The sequence below is a fragment of the Carcharodon carcharias genome, chromosome 21 (assembly GCF_017639515.1).
Source record: "Carcharodon carcharias isolate sCarCar2 chromosome 21, sCarCar2.pri, whole genome shotgun sequence".
Taxonomy (NCBI): Eukaryota; Metazoa; Chordata; class Chondrichthyes; order Lamniformes; family Lamnidae; genus Carcharodon; species Carcharodon carcharias.
In genome coordinates this window covers 31,861,465-31,878,230 of record NC_054487.1, presented here as the reverse complement: position 1 = coordinate 31,878,230, position 16,766 = coordinate 31,861,465, and the positions used below count along the sequence as shown (strand labels likewise).

General features: G+C 45.4%; 1 protein-coding gene across 1 annotated transcript in view; it reads right to left on the bottom strand.

Moving 5' to 3' along the window:
- Positions 1 to 16,766, bottom strand: part of fbln1 (fibulin 1) — a 289,537-nt gene that overhangs the window by 52,134 nt on the left and 220,637 nt on the right. The window contains exons 15-16 of the mRNA XM_041215927.1: positions 15,502 to 15,644; positions 4,015 to 4,146 (exon numbers count right to left, since the gene is read on the bottom strand). Coding sequence (XP_041071861.1) covers positions 4,015 to 4,146; positions 15,502 to 15,644 — 275 coding nt within the window. The remainder of the gene's footprint in view (positions 1 to 4,014; positions 4,147 to 15,501; positions 15,645 to 16,766) is intronic.

Here is a 16,766-nt window from a genome sequence, read left to right as displayed (position 1 = left end):
CTAACTTTCTACTTAGACTACACAATATACTCTATTTAATATGCACGTGTTCCATTTACTTGACATTATGTCCTATTTATAATGTATATGATGTTCTCTATACATCACACACAATATTTTGCTTTGATTACACATCATGTTCTATTTCTAGCATCACTGTCACTTTATTAACAATGCTCACTACCAAGCTAAATGGTTGTTTGATGAGAATTTCAATGTTGTTCCCCTGATTGCCTTCTGTAACTCTGGCAAGAGATTGTAGAACCATCAGAGAAACAACTTAAAGGGCTGTTTTTAACCATTTCACCAGGGCTTTCACCTACCTTCTGTCAAGTCACCATGAGAGATCCGACAAATCCACATAGGAAATTCCAGACAATGTTAATTAAAGTGCAGATGATCTTCTAATTACAATACACCCAACCTACTTACAATGCTCAGGCACGTTGCCCAAACTGGGAATTCACATACATTCACTTGTTTGATCTTACCATTGCTCAGCACCTTTACCACTGCAGACCGTTTGGCAGCAGTAAGAGCAACAGTGCCAAATGATTTGATTTAGGTTCTATATCTGTACCACTATTTGAACAATAGGATAAATATTCAAATATGCAGCTTGAAATAAATAAATTATATTATTTATAGTGGAAACAATTTAAATTTTGGGGATCTGCAACTTAATATTTGAACAATGAACAAATTACTAATTGCACATAAGCTGGCAGCAGTAAATCACTTCTTCCAAATTCCCCTCCATGGCCACAGTGAATCAGGCTGAATTGACAATGCAGGTTGAGTGTCACCTTATTGCTGCATAAAGTATTTTAATGTAGAATTTAATTTGCAGGTGGAGCCTCCATGGAAAGCCTCATTCCCCCTCCAGCAGCCATCTGCCTTAATTCCCAACAGAAATGGAAAGAGGCTACTGAAAAACATCTGGCAGGTCAAAGTTATGGGGCTTGGGGGCATCAACTGTCCGCACTGAGCTAAGGGGGGAAATTTGGGCCATTTTGTGGGTGAAAAAGAGGGGCAATCCAGGCCAACAGCAGACTGGTCTTTCCATGGGGCCTGGAAGAAGACTCCGGCTCCTCCTGACTTTGTGAAGAAAAAGTTTTGACTTACCTTAGGAGGGCCTCCTATTCTTTTCCATCATGTTTTACTAGGAAGTGTACCCTCCTGGGTACCTGGCTCAGTACACCATTATAATGTCATTGGGTGCTATGGATTCTGATTTGCATATATTAATGAGGCTCCCACTAAGTCAGGAAAGAACATCAGATGCCTAACAAGTTAAGATGTTAGTGGGCAAGATTCAAGCAGAAGTGGGACTTGTTTTGGGTTTTGGAAATGCAATGCTCCACTGACTAACTGGCTTGCCATAGTCATGTGACTCTGCCATGAGGCACTCTGCCTCTGGGGGCAGATATCTTAAGATCAGTTCAATAAAGACCTATCATAGACACACACTAATGAAGACTGCTGTCCTTATACTTGAAGCATGGTGTACAGAAGTGAAGAAAAAAATAGATTTTTAAACCCTGCAAAAGAAGCAGAGGAGACAGTGAGAACCTAGAACCACAGAATAATGCAAGGCTGCAAAAAAACACTACTGAAAAGAGCAAAGAAAAACAGACAAAGGCTGCAAGTGAGGCAGCTTAGAAAGGCACACAGTAAATCTGCAAAAAAACGCTGCTGGATAAAGAACAAAAGAAAAGCACGCACAAGCTGCAAGTGAAATTACTGGCTACAGAGAAAAAAGACAAAGGAAACACAGACAGAGGCTGCAAGTAAAAAATACTGAGTGAATAAACAATGGCTGCAGTAAATTTTCCAATCCTATCTCCAGTAGCATTGAAAAATAGTGCATGGCAAAACTAGCAGTTTTTCCAGTCGCAGTGGCAAAACTATGTGATTGCAACAAACTTGATGAACAAGCCTGAACCAATAAGAGTAGCCACACCGTTAACACTGCTGGGGAAGGACTGCTTCAAAGTGTATACCAACCTAAATCTAACAGATGAACAAAGAAAAAAGATGACAGAGAGTTTGAACACCTTGAGTACATATTTTGAACCCCGAGTGAATGTTATATATGAACATTATGTATTCAGCACTAGAGTTCAGATTGAAAACTAGACTGTATGTCTGAACAGTACATTATGGCAATAATGCAGCTTGCAGAATCATGTGAATTCAGACAGCTAAAAGATGATAGATTAGTCTTAGGTGTGAGAGACCCCTTGGTGAGAGCAAAGCTACTGAAAGAAATGAAAGCGATAGACATGTGTTGAAATGCAGAAGTTATGAAACATCAGCTAGAGCATATGCATGGTAGAGCAGACCAAGAGATACATTATGTGGAGAGTGATTCCAAATTGAAAGAGCAGAGCAATCGCAGTACATGACAGGATGCACATACAGTGGAGGACAGCATGCACAGGGAAAGAAGGATTGCCTAGCATGGGGAAAGCAGTATTTTAACTGCAAGAAACAAAATCATTTCACACACAAGTGCTTGGCCAGAAAAAAGCAAAACAAGCCTATACAGATGGTCGCTGGAGAGATTTCAGCAGACAAATCTGATGAAGAACTATACACCATACAGCAGGTTGGTTCAGTCAAGTCTATAGGAGGCAAATGGTTTGTGACTGTTACAATGATGACCGCAGAGGGAGAGTATCAAGCGAACAAGAAGTGTCAGATAGACACAGGTACGCCATGCACAGATCTGTGTGCAGTGGCTCAACATAGTGATCCAAAAATGAAGCCCTTGACTGTAAGAGTGAGGCTATATGATGGTATGATACTCATACCTAGAGGACAAATTAGTCCTCTATTCAATTCAATGGCAAGAAAGATGATCTGGAGTTCCAGATCATAAATGGGATGCAATGACCATTCATCTCAGCTGAAGCAAGTCTAAAGCAAATAATAATGATTAAAGACTGATCGTGCAAAAAGTGCCAACACAGAAAGGCAAACACAAGATTCCAGAGCAAGGGAGACAATATTCCAGTAAACCACAAGATGATTGCCGACCACATCAGTGCAATGAAATGCATGAGCTGAAGATAAATGTCCTACAGGAAAATGTTGACATCAGAGCTGAACTGGAAAGTTTGAAGGGCAAGATTCCAGCTGAGTCTATACCTTTGAAAACGCACGATAAACTTCAATGAAGCAAGTTGTGTGAGATCTGACCAAACAAATTTCAGAGACAACACAAAGGTACCAGGAGAAAAGAATAACCCACAATTCTACAGTTGTCAATTCAAAGCGGGAGTTGAAAAAACTCAACCAGATATACAGGCGGAACCGCAGGCATATACACTGAATTAGCGAAGCTGCTCCTTCACTGCAATCAGTCGGTTAGGGAGAAGGGATCTCACCCGCTGTACTGAGTACAGAACTAGTATCAGTACCAGAGGTCCATGAGTCCTCAACAACTGCAATGAAACAACAACAGTCACCAAGGCAACAAGGACCAAGAGAATGACATTCTCTGGACAAGGAATATCACCCAGATGTACTGCAAATGTCAACACACACATGGAACATTAAGTGACTGACTAGTACAACAAACAGTTATTAATGCATGAGAACAGTTGGTGTATAGTGGGCAACAGGATCATACATGTAAATGTATCTTTTGTTCATAGGGAAAAAAGGTTTTTTTTTATGTTTTTTAATATGAGAAAAGGGGTGTTTGTATTGTTTTTTATATATGAAATGCAATGCTCTACTGACTAACTGGCTTCCCATAGTCATGTGATTCTGCCATAAGACACTCTGCCTCTGGGGGCAGACATCTTAAGATCAGCTCAATTAAGACCTTTCACAGACACACATGAAAGCAAACTGCTGTCCTTACACTTGAAAAGGGCTATAGGTCTTCGCACAACACTCTTGCCAGTTGGCATGGGTTAAAATTCCTTCTTTATCTCTGATTGCAACATTCCTCACATCTATCACAAGGCAAACTAAAAAGAAAAAAAATGCAATATTGCTTACCGATTGTAATGGCATTTTCATATCGTTTGATAATGTCAAAGGAGTTACGTATGTTTCCTTCAGTGATGCGGAACACAATCTCTGGCTGGATACTGGGAAAAGCTGGAGATGCTGCTCGGAGGAATATGATCTCTGCAAAAAGGAAAGATCAGGTCAATTACCCTCCTCTGTGCCTTCTGTAAATATCAGGGTTAGTTTCATCAAACACAGCCGCATGTTCTCTGCCTGTACTCTGTTGTCATGCCACCTCATTGACATAAATAGAGTGAAATAAAAACAGACAAAGCCTGAAAATGTAGAAAGAATGAACAGTCACAATACCTGAATAGTTCCATTACACTGCATCATCACCTGATTTCATTCCATTGTAAACAAACTGAGACAAGAGTTTTTGTGCAATAGAAATGTCTAGGCTTGGAGCCCCATTGGATCAAATTAAACATCATGATTTTTAAATTCCTATTTATTTTGAAAGATATCTATTTATGTTTCCTCTTTTATCTAACATCTTTACTTTGACCTCCGCTGTTTCTGCTCTTTGTGATGGTGCAGGGTGAATTTCACTTGACTTTTCCTTCCCTTCTCTTTAGCAAATGCTTTCGAAGGACTTGGCACCGTCCTTCAATACAGGACAGACCACTCACCATTCAGAAATCATTTCTCTCCTTTGACTCCCACACACAGTTCTATTTTAAGAATTTAAAAATGCTTTAAATTTTTAATCATTAGATCTCCCCAATATCTCACTGGGTGAATGGTCAGCTGTATGTGATACTGAGCCATACATCAGAAAAGGCTCAGATTCAATCCCAAGCCTATAGTGAGATCATCAGGCCAGCCAGGATAGTCACAACTGGCCTCAGTGTCCCTATGCTAAGAATAATAGGGACAGGATTCTTGCTCCTAATTGCTATATGGTAACTACAGCTGGAACGTGCAAAGACTGGATAAGGACAGGCTCAGCTTTGATGTCACCCATGTTCAAAGAGCCTGATGTCACTCACTATGTACATTCACAACTGAAGAGCTGTGTGAGAAATTGGACAGCTGCTATTGCCCATGAGTGTCAGCTTTCAGCAAAGGGAGAAACAGTGGTAACCTTTTTAAAATCAGAACTGCATTACCTTCTTGATTTTCCCATCACATGCAAGTTTATTTGTGGATTGGAGTTGTCTGATATAGGGTCCATACTGCAGCATGGCTGCAAATAGGTACAGTCAAGTTTTGGACCACAGCTGACCATTACTGTACCTGCAAATGTGCAAGATCAATGTGAATGGTCACCACAGGTATCCCTGCAGCATATGGCAGATATTTGTTTCTTCCCCTCTCCTGATCCAGACTCTAAAAGGGCAGGTTACCACAGTAATTTCCAAATGTTTTGCCAGGACCCAGAAAAATGTTAGTTGGATCACAGAAGGTGTGGTCACACAGTGCTGGTATATGATCACCCATGCTGGCCTTCTTTCATGCAGCAGTATGAAAAGTAGGACTGTGATAGGGAGAGTTCTGAACAAACTTCCTGCACAATAATTGGGCAGGCATTCACTTCTCATTGTGATGCCATCAGTAGGTCTGTTATACAGCTGTTATTGGGAGAAAAGCGGCCATCAATAATGTTGGTCAACATAAGATTTGATATCCCATTCTTAAGATATTGGAGTTTGCAGGAGGACTCAGAGTTACCTTGGGCAGCCGGACCACTTTTCCACTGAACATGTCACCTTGAAGGATTCCTGATGACAACAAAAGAAGCTTGGGCAAAATAAATAAATGAGTAAATTCATCTGACACTAAGGATAATGAAAACATAAGTGCAGGCTGTAAACAAAGGAATCAAACAAGGATCTTGAAAAGACCTAATGCAAATTTCTTGCAAGCATTAGGACATCTTAAATACTCTCATGTCTCCCAGTCTCCCAGATTTTCATCCTTCATCCTTTTTCTTTCTCACTACCATTCGAAATTAAGATGGTAGCGAGACCAAAATTGCCACAGGTGAAACTTCAGGCTGGCAGATTTCACCTTCAAATCTAGCAATAAAGTCTTGAAACCCACTGCTGCAAAATCCTGAATTTCCTTTTGTACTCCTTCCATCTCTTTGTAATTTGCTCAATTTTTCCCTTCACCCAGAATTGTAAATATGCGCGAACAAGAGTAAGCTCAGAATGACTTATCCTTTTGTTTTTCTCCTGTCCGCTTCAATGATTCCTTCTTCAGGCAGGTCAGGGATTTGAACTTGCTTTGGAGAGAAAGCAGCAGCAGAAATTTGTACATTATCACTTTCAGGTTACAGCGTGCTCCTCAAGTGAATTACGCCTACGTGTTATGCCCCTGTCAATGCTGCTCTGGAACCAGTAAGTGGTAGATGCATGAGAGAAGGTCAAAGTTGATTCCCTATTAAATTTTTCTCCTTTCCTTTTGGAAACATATCTGTAGCTTGCTTGAGCTACTATTTTTCTCTTGTTGGGTTGAAATTTCCTTTGCATCTTAGCTCGCAAGCAATGTTCTATAGTTTGTTTCCAGTAAATAGGCTTAATACAAAGAACTTAGCCTAGAAATTCATTTGCCCCATTTTTTGGCTTGGTAAGTCACCGCCTGCACTGATTCTGTTGGAGGTTGGAAGCATGCTCCCACCTCACTTATCTTATTGTAGTATGGAGCCGAGTGAGTTCCTTGCTACTATTTTCCTATTTGCACTGCTGACTGCCTCTGTGCTTAACAGTGGGAGAGCCTGTGGTGTAGCCAACATTCTGGTCTTAAAGGCAGTCAGTTCCTCTTAAAGGGAAACTGCACTAAAATAAGATAGCAGAAATTTAAAAGAAAATGGAACAACAGAGAGATGGTTCCAAGGTGATGTATTTGGTTCTGGAGGCATTAGTGGTGAAGGTGGAAGCAGGAGAGATGTCATGGCTCTACTCAGGGGCCAGGAGGCCCACAAGGACAACCCACAGAAGGGAGAAGAAACAGATGGCCAGCAAGGCCAACTCCCAGAGTCTGGACCTAAGGACCTGGCAGCAGTACCACAAAATGACCTCACAAGGGTGGTTTACATCAGTAAATGCATCTTCACATGACATCTCCTACTCACCAACCTCTAACATTGTTCAGCGCACCACTTTCCCATCGCTCACCCATCAACAGTCCCTGGCATTCAGGACTCACAGCCAAAATTCAGCTACTCTGGTTCACCTATATGTGGCTAATCTCACACCTGCCTCTCACTGATTCCACATGTAGCCAGCTATTCAGCGATTGAATGTACATCACACAACCACAATCACTGACATCCTGGTCTCTCTCTTGCAGGACAAGTTGGCACATAATAGAAGGGAGCAAAATAAAACCGGCAGAGGACGAGGACACCTGCATCACCTGAGCTCCACAGAGAAAATGGTTCTCAGCACTGTTGAATTGTCTGCAACAGATGTCCATGGCACCCAGCATCACTGAGAACATTGAAGATGATGGTATGTCTCTGGTCATGTAACTTCTCAACTCTCGGTGCACCTCATCCTGCTATCTGGCATGATGATCAAGTTCTGATGGTGTCATCATGGGTCTTTTTCTTTTCACTCCACCCTATCCACCCTCACATCAGTGCACCCCTTCTGATTTTCTGCTTTCAAAGACCTGAGGACTGCTGTCTGCCCAGCCACAGCAGCCCAAGGAGGAAAAGAGAGAGCAACAGTGCAGCACTTATGAAGCAGCCCCATCACTTGGGGTGGAATCAGCCCAGATTTGCACTAAGTGCGTAGCAGGCGGGATAAAGGACATTTTACCCACCAGCTGCAAGGGCAGCTTTTTCACACCATATCATCTCAACCTTGCCTCATTAATCATGCATTCCCAGGAAACATGCCGTTTCACTGCTGGTTGGTCCCTGATTCACCCACCATGCTGTCACCTCACCGCTTCCTCATGCTGGGCGGCATATTAAAGTGCAGCCATGTGCACACCTCTCATTTCTTCCAGCCCAGAACTGCTGCACAGAAGACTTGGCCTTGAAAGGCAAGAGACTGCAGCACCCAATATAGTGATATGTCCTTGGAACATCTTCTGGACACCGTGGAGTCCTGCCGTGATGTCCTCTACCTCCACTCTGGCCGCAGGAGGGGCAGCAACATCACCAACCTGGCTTGGGAGGCAGCAGCAGCGGTGGTCAGTGCCAACGCCCTGCAAAAGAGAATAGCTACCCAGTGCCAAAAGAAGATGAATGATCTCTGTTCCATCAGGTCACTATTCTCATCATTCTCAACTCACACATTCACAAATCCATCATACATCCACAAGGATCTCACTCAACGCCGGTTCAAGGGACATCACCATTCATACTCTCACACACCTTCATTGTCCACATCCTGTCCATTGGACCTTCCAAACTCATGACCTCTACAATCTAGAAGGACAAGGGCAGCTGATAGATGGGAACACCACCACTTGGAAGTTCCCCTCCAACTCACTCACCATCCTGATTTGGAAATATACCGTCATTCCTTCACTGTCGCTGGGTCAGAACACTGGAACTCCCTTCCTAACAGCGCTGTGGCTGTACCTACACCACATGGGTTGCAGCGGTTCAAGAAGGCAGCTCACCACCACCTTCTCAAGGGCAACTAGGGATGATCAATAAAATGCTGGCCCAGCCAGCGAGCCCCACATCCCATGAATGAATTTTTAAAAAATCACCACCCACACATGCCAGGCATACTTATCATCTGGCCTGGCAGGTGCCCTCCTTACACTCTCTCCATCTGCCTTCATGCAAGACAAACTGGCACACAACAAAAGGGAGTATGATGGAGGAATGTCTGAAATCAAAGTCCTCACGAACTTTGAAAATAGAGCCATCCAGCTGACCGCGATGATCTGGACCATTCCTGTGCTGATGGTGAGGTCAGTGGTGCTCTACCAAGTGAGGATCCAGCAGTGCAACATCCATCAGACAACCATGCTGTGAGTGATGTGTCCTGTTTCACAGGCCACTGCCATGCACTAATTATCTCACCTTGCTTTCACAGGCACATATGGGAAAAAGTCGAGGGGGTCCACAACTCAGGTCCTCAACTCAAGCCCTGAAGACACCTCAGAAGAAGAATCTGCTGAAACCCTCATTGAAGGCCCCTCACAGCGCTCACCCACACCCTCCACCAGTGCAGAGACACACACCTTGGTGGGACCAAGCTTTAGAGTAGCCTTGGGGTCACAATCTGGTGAGCACATCGCACTGTCTGACCCACAGCAGGTGGAGACAGGAATTTCCCAGATTTTCGGCACTCAGAGAACTGCTGGTGGCCAGAACGTTGCTGATTCCAAGTCAGATGATGAGCCCCTGGCCTCGGTCATACGCAGTAGCCGGAGCTGCAAAGGCAAGCTCGGGAACATCAGGAAGGAATGTCTGCTGCACTCCTCAGATTGCAAGGCATGATGGAGGAGTCCATCTGTCTTCTGTCTGAAGTAATAGCGCTGGCATGCCAACACACCGAGATCAACACTTTAAGATAGTAGCCACCATGGAGACCTTGGTCCTGCACTGCTGCACGGGCAGATATCCATTGTTGTTGCCATAGTTGGCCTCCAACATTGTCAACATGAGAGGGATGCGGGGAAGCTAGGTCTCACTCCAGCTTCTCCTTCTCAACAAGGAGTCGACCAGGGGTCTTCAGGCACCCATAGGGAGGAGCATCAGCAGGTATACACCCCGGGGCCATCCACCCAGGTGAGTCTGGGGGTGTCCAGCCCATCCAAATCCCCTCTTCCTGTGACCACAGCAAAGCCAGCTCCACAGAGTGAGGAAGATGTTATTGCCACACAGCAGGACCCAGAAAGCAGGCTTGGACCCTCCAGGCCTCGTCTCTCCAGAGGACACCTGTCAAGGTCATTGCAGACAGGGCGTAGCAGCCAGCAGGCTGCCTCCACCTCTGCTGTGGATGTCGGTGGAGCACCAAGATGTAGTGGCAGGGTTAGGAAGGTTAAGAAGATGTAACTCTTTTGAGTACAAACCTGTTTCCATCTGTTTCAGATGAAGTTACATAGTTTGCCATTGTGAGATTTGAACTCTTGATCTTGGGGTTACAAACCCAGTATCATAACCACTTGGCTATTTAGGCCAAGCCCTTTAAGAAGATGTAGTTGCACAGCCTGGGCATGGGTGTTAATCACTTGTACGTAATGTTCACTTCGTTAATAAACTCCCAAGAATGTTTCCTTGCCTATGGCTCCTGGTTCTGGTGAACAGTGGTTGTGTCACTCAGCTGTGAAACTTTGGTCCCTTTTCTAAAATTCATTCCTGCGTAAGGTAAAGGCAGGTGTCTCAGTCCAGGGCCTCTTCCCTGTGCTTTGTGCAACCTTCCCAGTACACTAATGGTGTGCCTTCATTGTCACTGGTCACATCAGTCAGGCCTGCACCTCAGTGGGGCTTATCATTGCTACCAGAAAGTCCTGGGGCAGCAGCACAGAGTTCCGTCATTCTCTCTGTGTGGCTCCCAGCACCTTTGAGATGCGGCGGGCCCCCACCTCATCAGCATCTGTGTCCAGTGACAGTGTGATCCTGAAAGGTTTGGTTCATGAAGGATGCCATGGGATCAGGGGAAGTTAAAGTTTCCCTGCTGCATCTTCATGATATGACCCTGTTCACAGAGCACATGCAAGGTGCCATCAGCCAGACAGGCGTCAGACATTCACATAAGCTATGTGAGGATCTATGGAGTGTCCCCACTGCATGTCTTCATCATCCTCCTGGAATGTAGGGACTATGGGCGTTCGCTGCATTCCATGACAGGAGCCTTATCACAGAGGGCATGTGCGCTGCCATCAACCAGGCTGGAGTCAAACCTTCACAGTTGCAATGTTGAGGACCCATGGTGTTTCCCCACTGCATGTTGTCATCATCCTCCACGAATCTAGCAGTTATGAGGGCCTCCCATGTGTGCCTGCCTCAGCTGGCCAGTACGTAATACTCACCATAGTCATCCTTGCCTTTGAGGACCTCGTCACCCTCGTCCCTGTCAACATCCTCCTCATCAGAGGGGATCTGCAGCTCCTCCACCTCCTCCTCAGCCAGCTCCTCTCCCCATTGCAGCGCCAGGTTTAAAGGGTGCAGCAGGCATCGAAGATGCATGACATCTTCTGTGGACTATATTGCAGGGCTCCACCAGACCAGTCCAGGCATCAGAACCTCATTTTCAACATTCCGATGGTTTGCTCTACCAAGTTGCAAGTTCAGCATCAGCCTTGTTATACCTCCTCCCTCTGCACTCTGAGGCCATCGCATGGGCATCATCAGCCACAGCGTCTCTGAGGAGCCATCCTTGCAGCCTCTGTAGACCCTGGAAGACATCAGGGATCTGAGACCTACTGAGAATGTAGGAGTTGTGGACACTCCCGGAAACTGTGCTGGCCTGCAGGATGCATTTGTGGTCGTCCCACACCAGCTAAACATTCAGTGAGTGGAGACCCTTGCAGTTGACATAGTTGACTGCTGTTTGCGACAGAGACCTGAATGCCATGTTTAAGAGTCTATTATTAAGGATGTAATAGCAGAGCATTTAGAAATACATTATATAATCAAGCAGAGTCAACTTGGCTTCATGAAGGGGAAATCATGCCTGAAAAATTTATTAGAATTCTTTGAGGAGATAACAAGCAGAATAGATAAAGGGAAACCAGCAGATGTAATATATTTGGATTTCCAAAAGGTGTTTGATAAGGTACCGCACATAAGGCTACTTTATAAGATAAGAGCCCATGGCGTTGGGGTAGTATATTAGCACGGATAGAGGACTGAAAACTAATAGAAGACAGAAAGTTGGGATAAGGGGGAATTTTCAGGATGGCAACCTGTAACAAGTGGAGTGCCACAGGGATCAGTGCTGGGGCCTCAATTATTTACAATATATATTAATGACTTGGATGAGGGAAGTGAATGTACTATCACCAAGTTTGCAGATGACACAAAACTAGGTGGGAAGGAAAGTGGTGAGGATGACACAAAAAGTCCACAGAGGGACATAGACAGTTTAAGCAAGTGGGCAAAAACTTGGCAGATGGAACATAATGTGGGGAAATGTGAGGTTATGCACTTTGACAGGAAGAATAGAGAAACTGATTATTATTTAAATGGAGAAAGACTGCAGAAAGCTGCAGTACAGAGGGATTTGGGGGTCTCTGTGCATGAATCACAAAAAGCTAGCATACAGGTTCAGCAGGTAATAGGGAAGGCAAATGGAATGTTGCCCTTTATTTCAAAGGGAATGGAGTATAAAAATAGGGAAGTCTTGCTAAAACTATACAAGGCACTGGTTAGACCACACCTAGAATACTGTGCACGGTTTGGTCCCCTTATCAAAGGAAAGATACACTGGCATTGGAAGCAGTCCAGAGAAGATTCACCAGGTTGATCCTGGGGATGGAGGGGTTTTCTTATGAGGAGAGTCTGTACTCATTGGAGTTTAGAAGAATGAGAGCTGACCTTATTGAAACATTTAAGATTTATAGGGTGTTTGACAAGGTAGATGCTGAGAGGCTGTTTCCCCTTGTGAGAGAGTCTAGGACCAGAGGGATAATCCCAGAGTAAGGGGGTCACAGAGATAAGGAGGAATTTCTTCTCTCATTGTGTGGTGAATCTGTGGAATTCTTTACAGCAGAGGGCTGTAGTGGCTGGGTCGTTAAGTATATTCAAGGCTGAGATAGACCAATTTTTAATCAGTATGGGGGAAAAAGCAGGAAAATGGAGTTGAGGATTATCAGATCAGCCGTGGTCTCATTGAATGGCAGAGCAGACTCAATGGGCCAAATGGCCTACTTCTGCTCCTATGTTTTATGGTCTTATGGAGTGCAGTAAATGGCACCCTGCACCTGTGGAAAACCTGAGATTTGGGAAAATCCCAGCACTCTGCATTCTGGCTTTCCTGATCCCAGGCAAAATGCACAAAGTTGTGTGCCTTCATGAAGATGGTATCCGTGGTTGCATTTGTGCGTGCAGGCTCTCAGAGGTCACCTGTAGAGCCCTGATAGGAGCCACTGGCGTAAAAATTGAGCGCTGCTGTCACTTTCACAGCCACTGGAAGTGGAAACCCTCCATTTCCCATGGCGTCAAACACTGCAGCAGGTGGCAGATGGGACTGACCAATTCCCTGGACATGTGCAGTGTTCGGTGACAGTGGTACTTAGCCATATGCAGCAATGACAAGCGCTGTCTATAGACCCTGGGTCTAGCCAGGAGCTGACCAGCGATGTCTTGCTGTGGCTTTTCAGAAGCATGTGCGGGAGCCCCAGCCACCCTTCTTCCTGAGGGTGCTGCTCTTCCCTCTGCCCAGCCAGGTACCTCGGTCACACTCTTCTCCTTCATCTACACTCTCTGTAAGCCATGAGGCATATAGCTAGGTCACAGACTACATGCTCCTGATGTCGTCCTCCTGCAGGATGAAAGAGAGGCACATAGGTTAGCATGAGTGCACTAAGAACCTCTCTTGGTTAAGTCTGAAGGCCCCTTAACACATCCCAGAATGTGCTGACCATCACTTGGATGGCCAGTGTGTAGTGCGCTCATTGGCTGTCTGAACCCCACTCACTTCTGCCCCACTCTACCTGACCAATTGGCGGCAGCTTTGCCCATTGGACCGCATGCTGTGCTCTCAGCTCAGGCGCAGGCATTCTCCCAACCCACACTGTTAGGCTGAGCTGTTAGCTTGAACCATGGGGTCACTGATCCAAACTTGAATGACATTGCAACAGGCTGTGAGTGCCTCTACCAGTGACTGCTCTATGGCCAGCTTTCACTCAGGAGATTGTCCAACGTGCCCAGTCATCCAGTTGTTCTGCAGTGCACTAAAATGTTCATTAGTTCGCAATCTGGGCCCGATGGGTGAAAACCTCTGGACCATTTGGTGGCACTTCCAGGCCTTTGCGTTGCTTGAGTGGGCAGAAAGGCTAGAAGCCCAACTCCAAGCATGTCAATGTGGCTGCACCTGAACTGTCTCAGCTGCAGAGGAATTGTCACTTTATACAAGGTTTCCTGAATGCATGGCTTAATGCTGCTTCCCTCCCACACCACTCCACAGGTGCTTGTGCATAACCACCAAACGCAATGCAGCCATGCGCCTCCCTACAACTCGCCTCTACCGCACTGTCAGCCAGTCAGGAAAATGTGACACGCCTGTGCCCTCACCTGAATGCGCAGCGCCTCAACCTTGAGGTCCAACAGGCGGCCCTCGTGAGCGCTGTGCAATGTTACTGTACACTCACCTCCGAGATCCCTTCAAAGTGCAGCTCATTGGGTGCACGCCTTATAACTGCCACTGTGTAACATGTAGGTGTGCAATCAGGCCAACATGCTAGGATGATCCAGCGTGGGGGTGATTCCGGAGAGCTAGGTTTATAATGGTATGCAGATGTATGAAATGTAGCAGTGGGAAATGCGGCCCGGCTTTGACTGGCAGAGCGGACAATCACAAACTGGTTTCACAACGTCTTGAAACTGATTTTTGGCCTTCCCACCATCTTGTCCACTCATGCCTGCCATGTCGCCCTATGACAGTGGGTACGGAAAATTCTGCCCCAGTCTGATACTCACAGCAGCAAGTTGAGAATCTAGCACCACACATACCTTGGAGATAAGTGTAGAATTTGGATCAACACATGGTGAGTCACCGGGCACAAATGTGCTGCAGAAGAGAGATGATGGTTTGTTTTGCCGCTCAATAGAAAGTGAGATCGCAGACAAGTTCTGTTGCAGGGGATTCAAATGAGGCCTTCAATGGGCGGTATAGAGGAGAGCATTGACAGGCGTGCAAACTGAAATACTGAGTGCATTGCTGGCCTGCCAGACAGCTTCTTGTTGTTGTCAAGCAGCATGGAACTGAGTGGTTCCAAGTCGGCAGAAGGCACTGTGCAGAGCTTACTCTCTGCACAGTCTCTAATCTACTTCCTGGAGATTCTGCACACCTGAGGCACTGCCACTGCTCTTCCCATGTTTGTTGCAGCCTTTGAGTGCACAGGTCACCTGTGCCTTTCCTGAGGATGCAGCTACACTCCCTAACAAATACATTAACTCACCATAACACGTCTAAAAACACTTCAGAGTACTTCCAGACACTTTGCAATAACAGGTGGTATTCAAAGTTACCTTACCTGCAATTTGAGTGTCTGACCCTTTATGCTTGTTTGCAGAGTAATATATAACTGCATTTCCTAGACCTGCATGCTCCAAATTTGGTATCCTGACAGTTTATCAGCCCCGTGGGCTGTGTGACATCAGAATATTATTGATTCACAGCCTTCCAGTACACACAGGGTGTGCTCCCACATGTTTCCTTCATCACCATGCGGGCCACATGGGAAGGGTTAGTGGTACATCACACCCCAGCAAAGTTGCAATAGGCCTCCATAATGCCATGCAATGAATTTCATATTCCTTTTGCCTTAGCTGCCTTAATAACTGGACTTGTCCTAGTCAAAGGTAACCTTATTCTCATTACGTGCTCTCACCTATTGGTCCAAGGAATTCCCTGTAGGTCGGCAGAGAAATTACAGTGTAGGACACTGTATTAACATGGTCTAGTATGCAGCTTGTATCACCTGGGCGGCAGGACTTTATGCATCGAACAGTCTCTGTACTATCTATTCTCAACCTGTAAAGAAAGAGGAACAGTTAATGGAGAAAGGTAACAGCTAACCAGAATTCACATTAAATTTGATTACTAATTTATTTCTGCAGAAGCTGGTTCACTGCAAGTGACATTGGGTAGGCTGTAGTTGCTACTCAGATTTATTTATGAATCATGGGGAACATTTTCCCCCCATTGGGGGGGAAGTACAGGAATGGGCGCCACCAGTCATGGGGACGCTGCCATTTTACGTGGGCGGGCCAATTAATGCCCGCCCAACGTGACATCTGCCAGAGTGGGCGGAGGGAGGGATTCCCTCAGCCAGGAGTGTGCTCTTTCTCGCATGCATACGAAAGAGCGCACAGGTCTCCATGAGGCTAAGTGCTGCCTCAGGGAGATCGGCTCCAATTCAAAAGTTGCCAGAAAGGTAATAAAAAAATTTCCCTGACATGTCCCCTCATGTGACACTGTCACATGAGTTGGGACATGTCCTTAACTTTTATTTAAATATTTGATAAACATTTAAAATCCCTCATGAAACCTCATCCTGCCCATGGATGAGGTTTCATGCTTTCTCCGAGGCCCACCTGGGCTCCCGGCCTGCCCACCAACCCTAAGGTTGGATGGGCAGATCCATCAATCTAGTTAATTTGTTTTTTAATGGCCTTAATAGGCCATTGACAGTTTGGCGGGTGCACAGCTGATTCGGCTGAGTGTCCGTTGAACTGAAAGTCTAAATGACACAGGGTGACGTTGGGACACACGCCCGACATAACCCTGTGTCATCTGATACATCGGCAAGTGAGTCCCGCCCCTGCTCACCGACCATAAAAACCTGCCCCATATGTAGAATTCAAATATACTGAGGTAGATTTTAGCTGAAACCCAGTTTCAGAGCAGGAACCCTTATTGCACCAACTTATTTTTTCTATTTCTGACCCTAATCATTCTCGTGGTCTCTTTCAATGAGATCAAACATTACAATGGAAATAAAAATTGAGAGGTATGTAAAACCAGCTGCTGACTTGCAATCATCCATACACTATCCCACTAAGTCAATAGCTGCTACATAATTTTTTTTAAGCCTCAGACAGCCAAGTTAGATGGAGGCTGTGCAGCGTCATTGGTCTGTGTGTGAAGATCTCC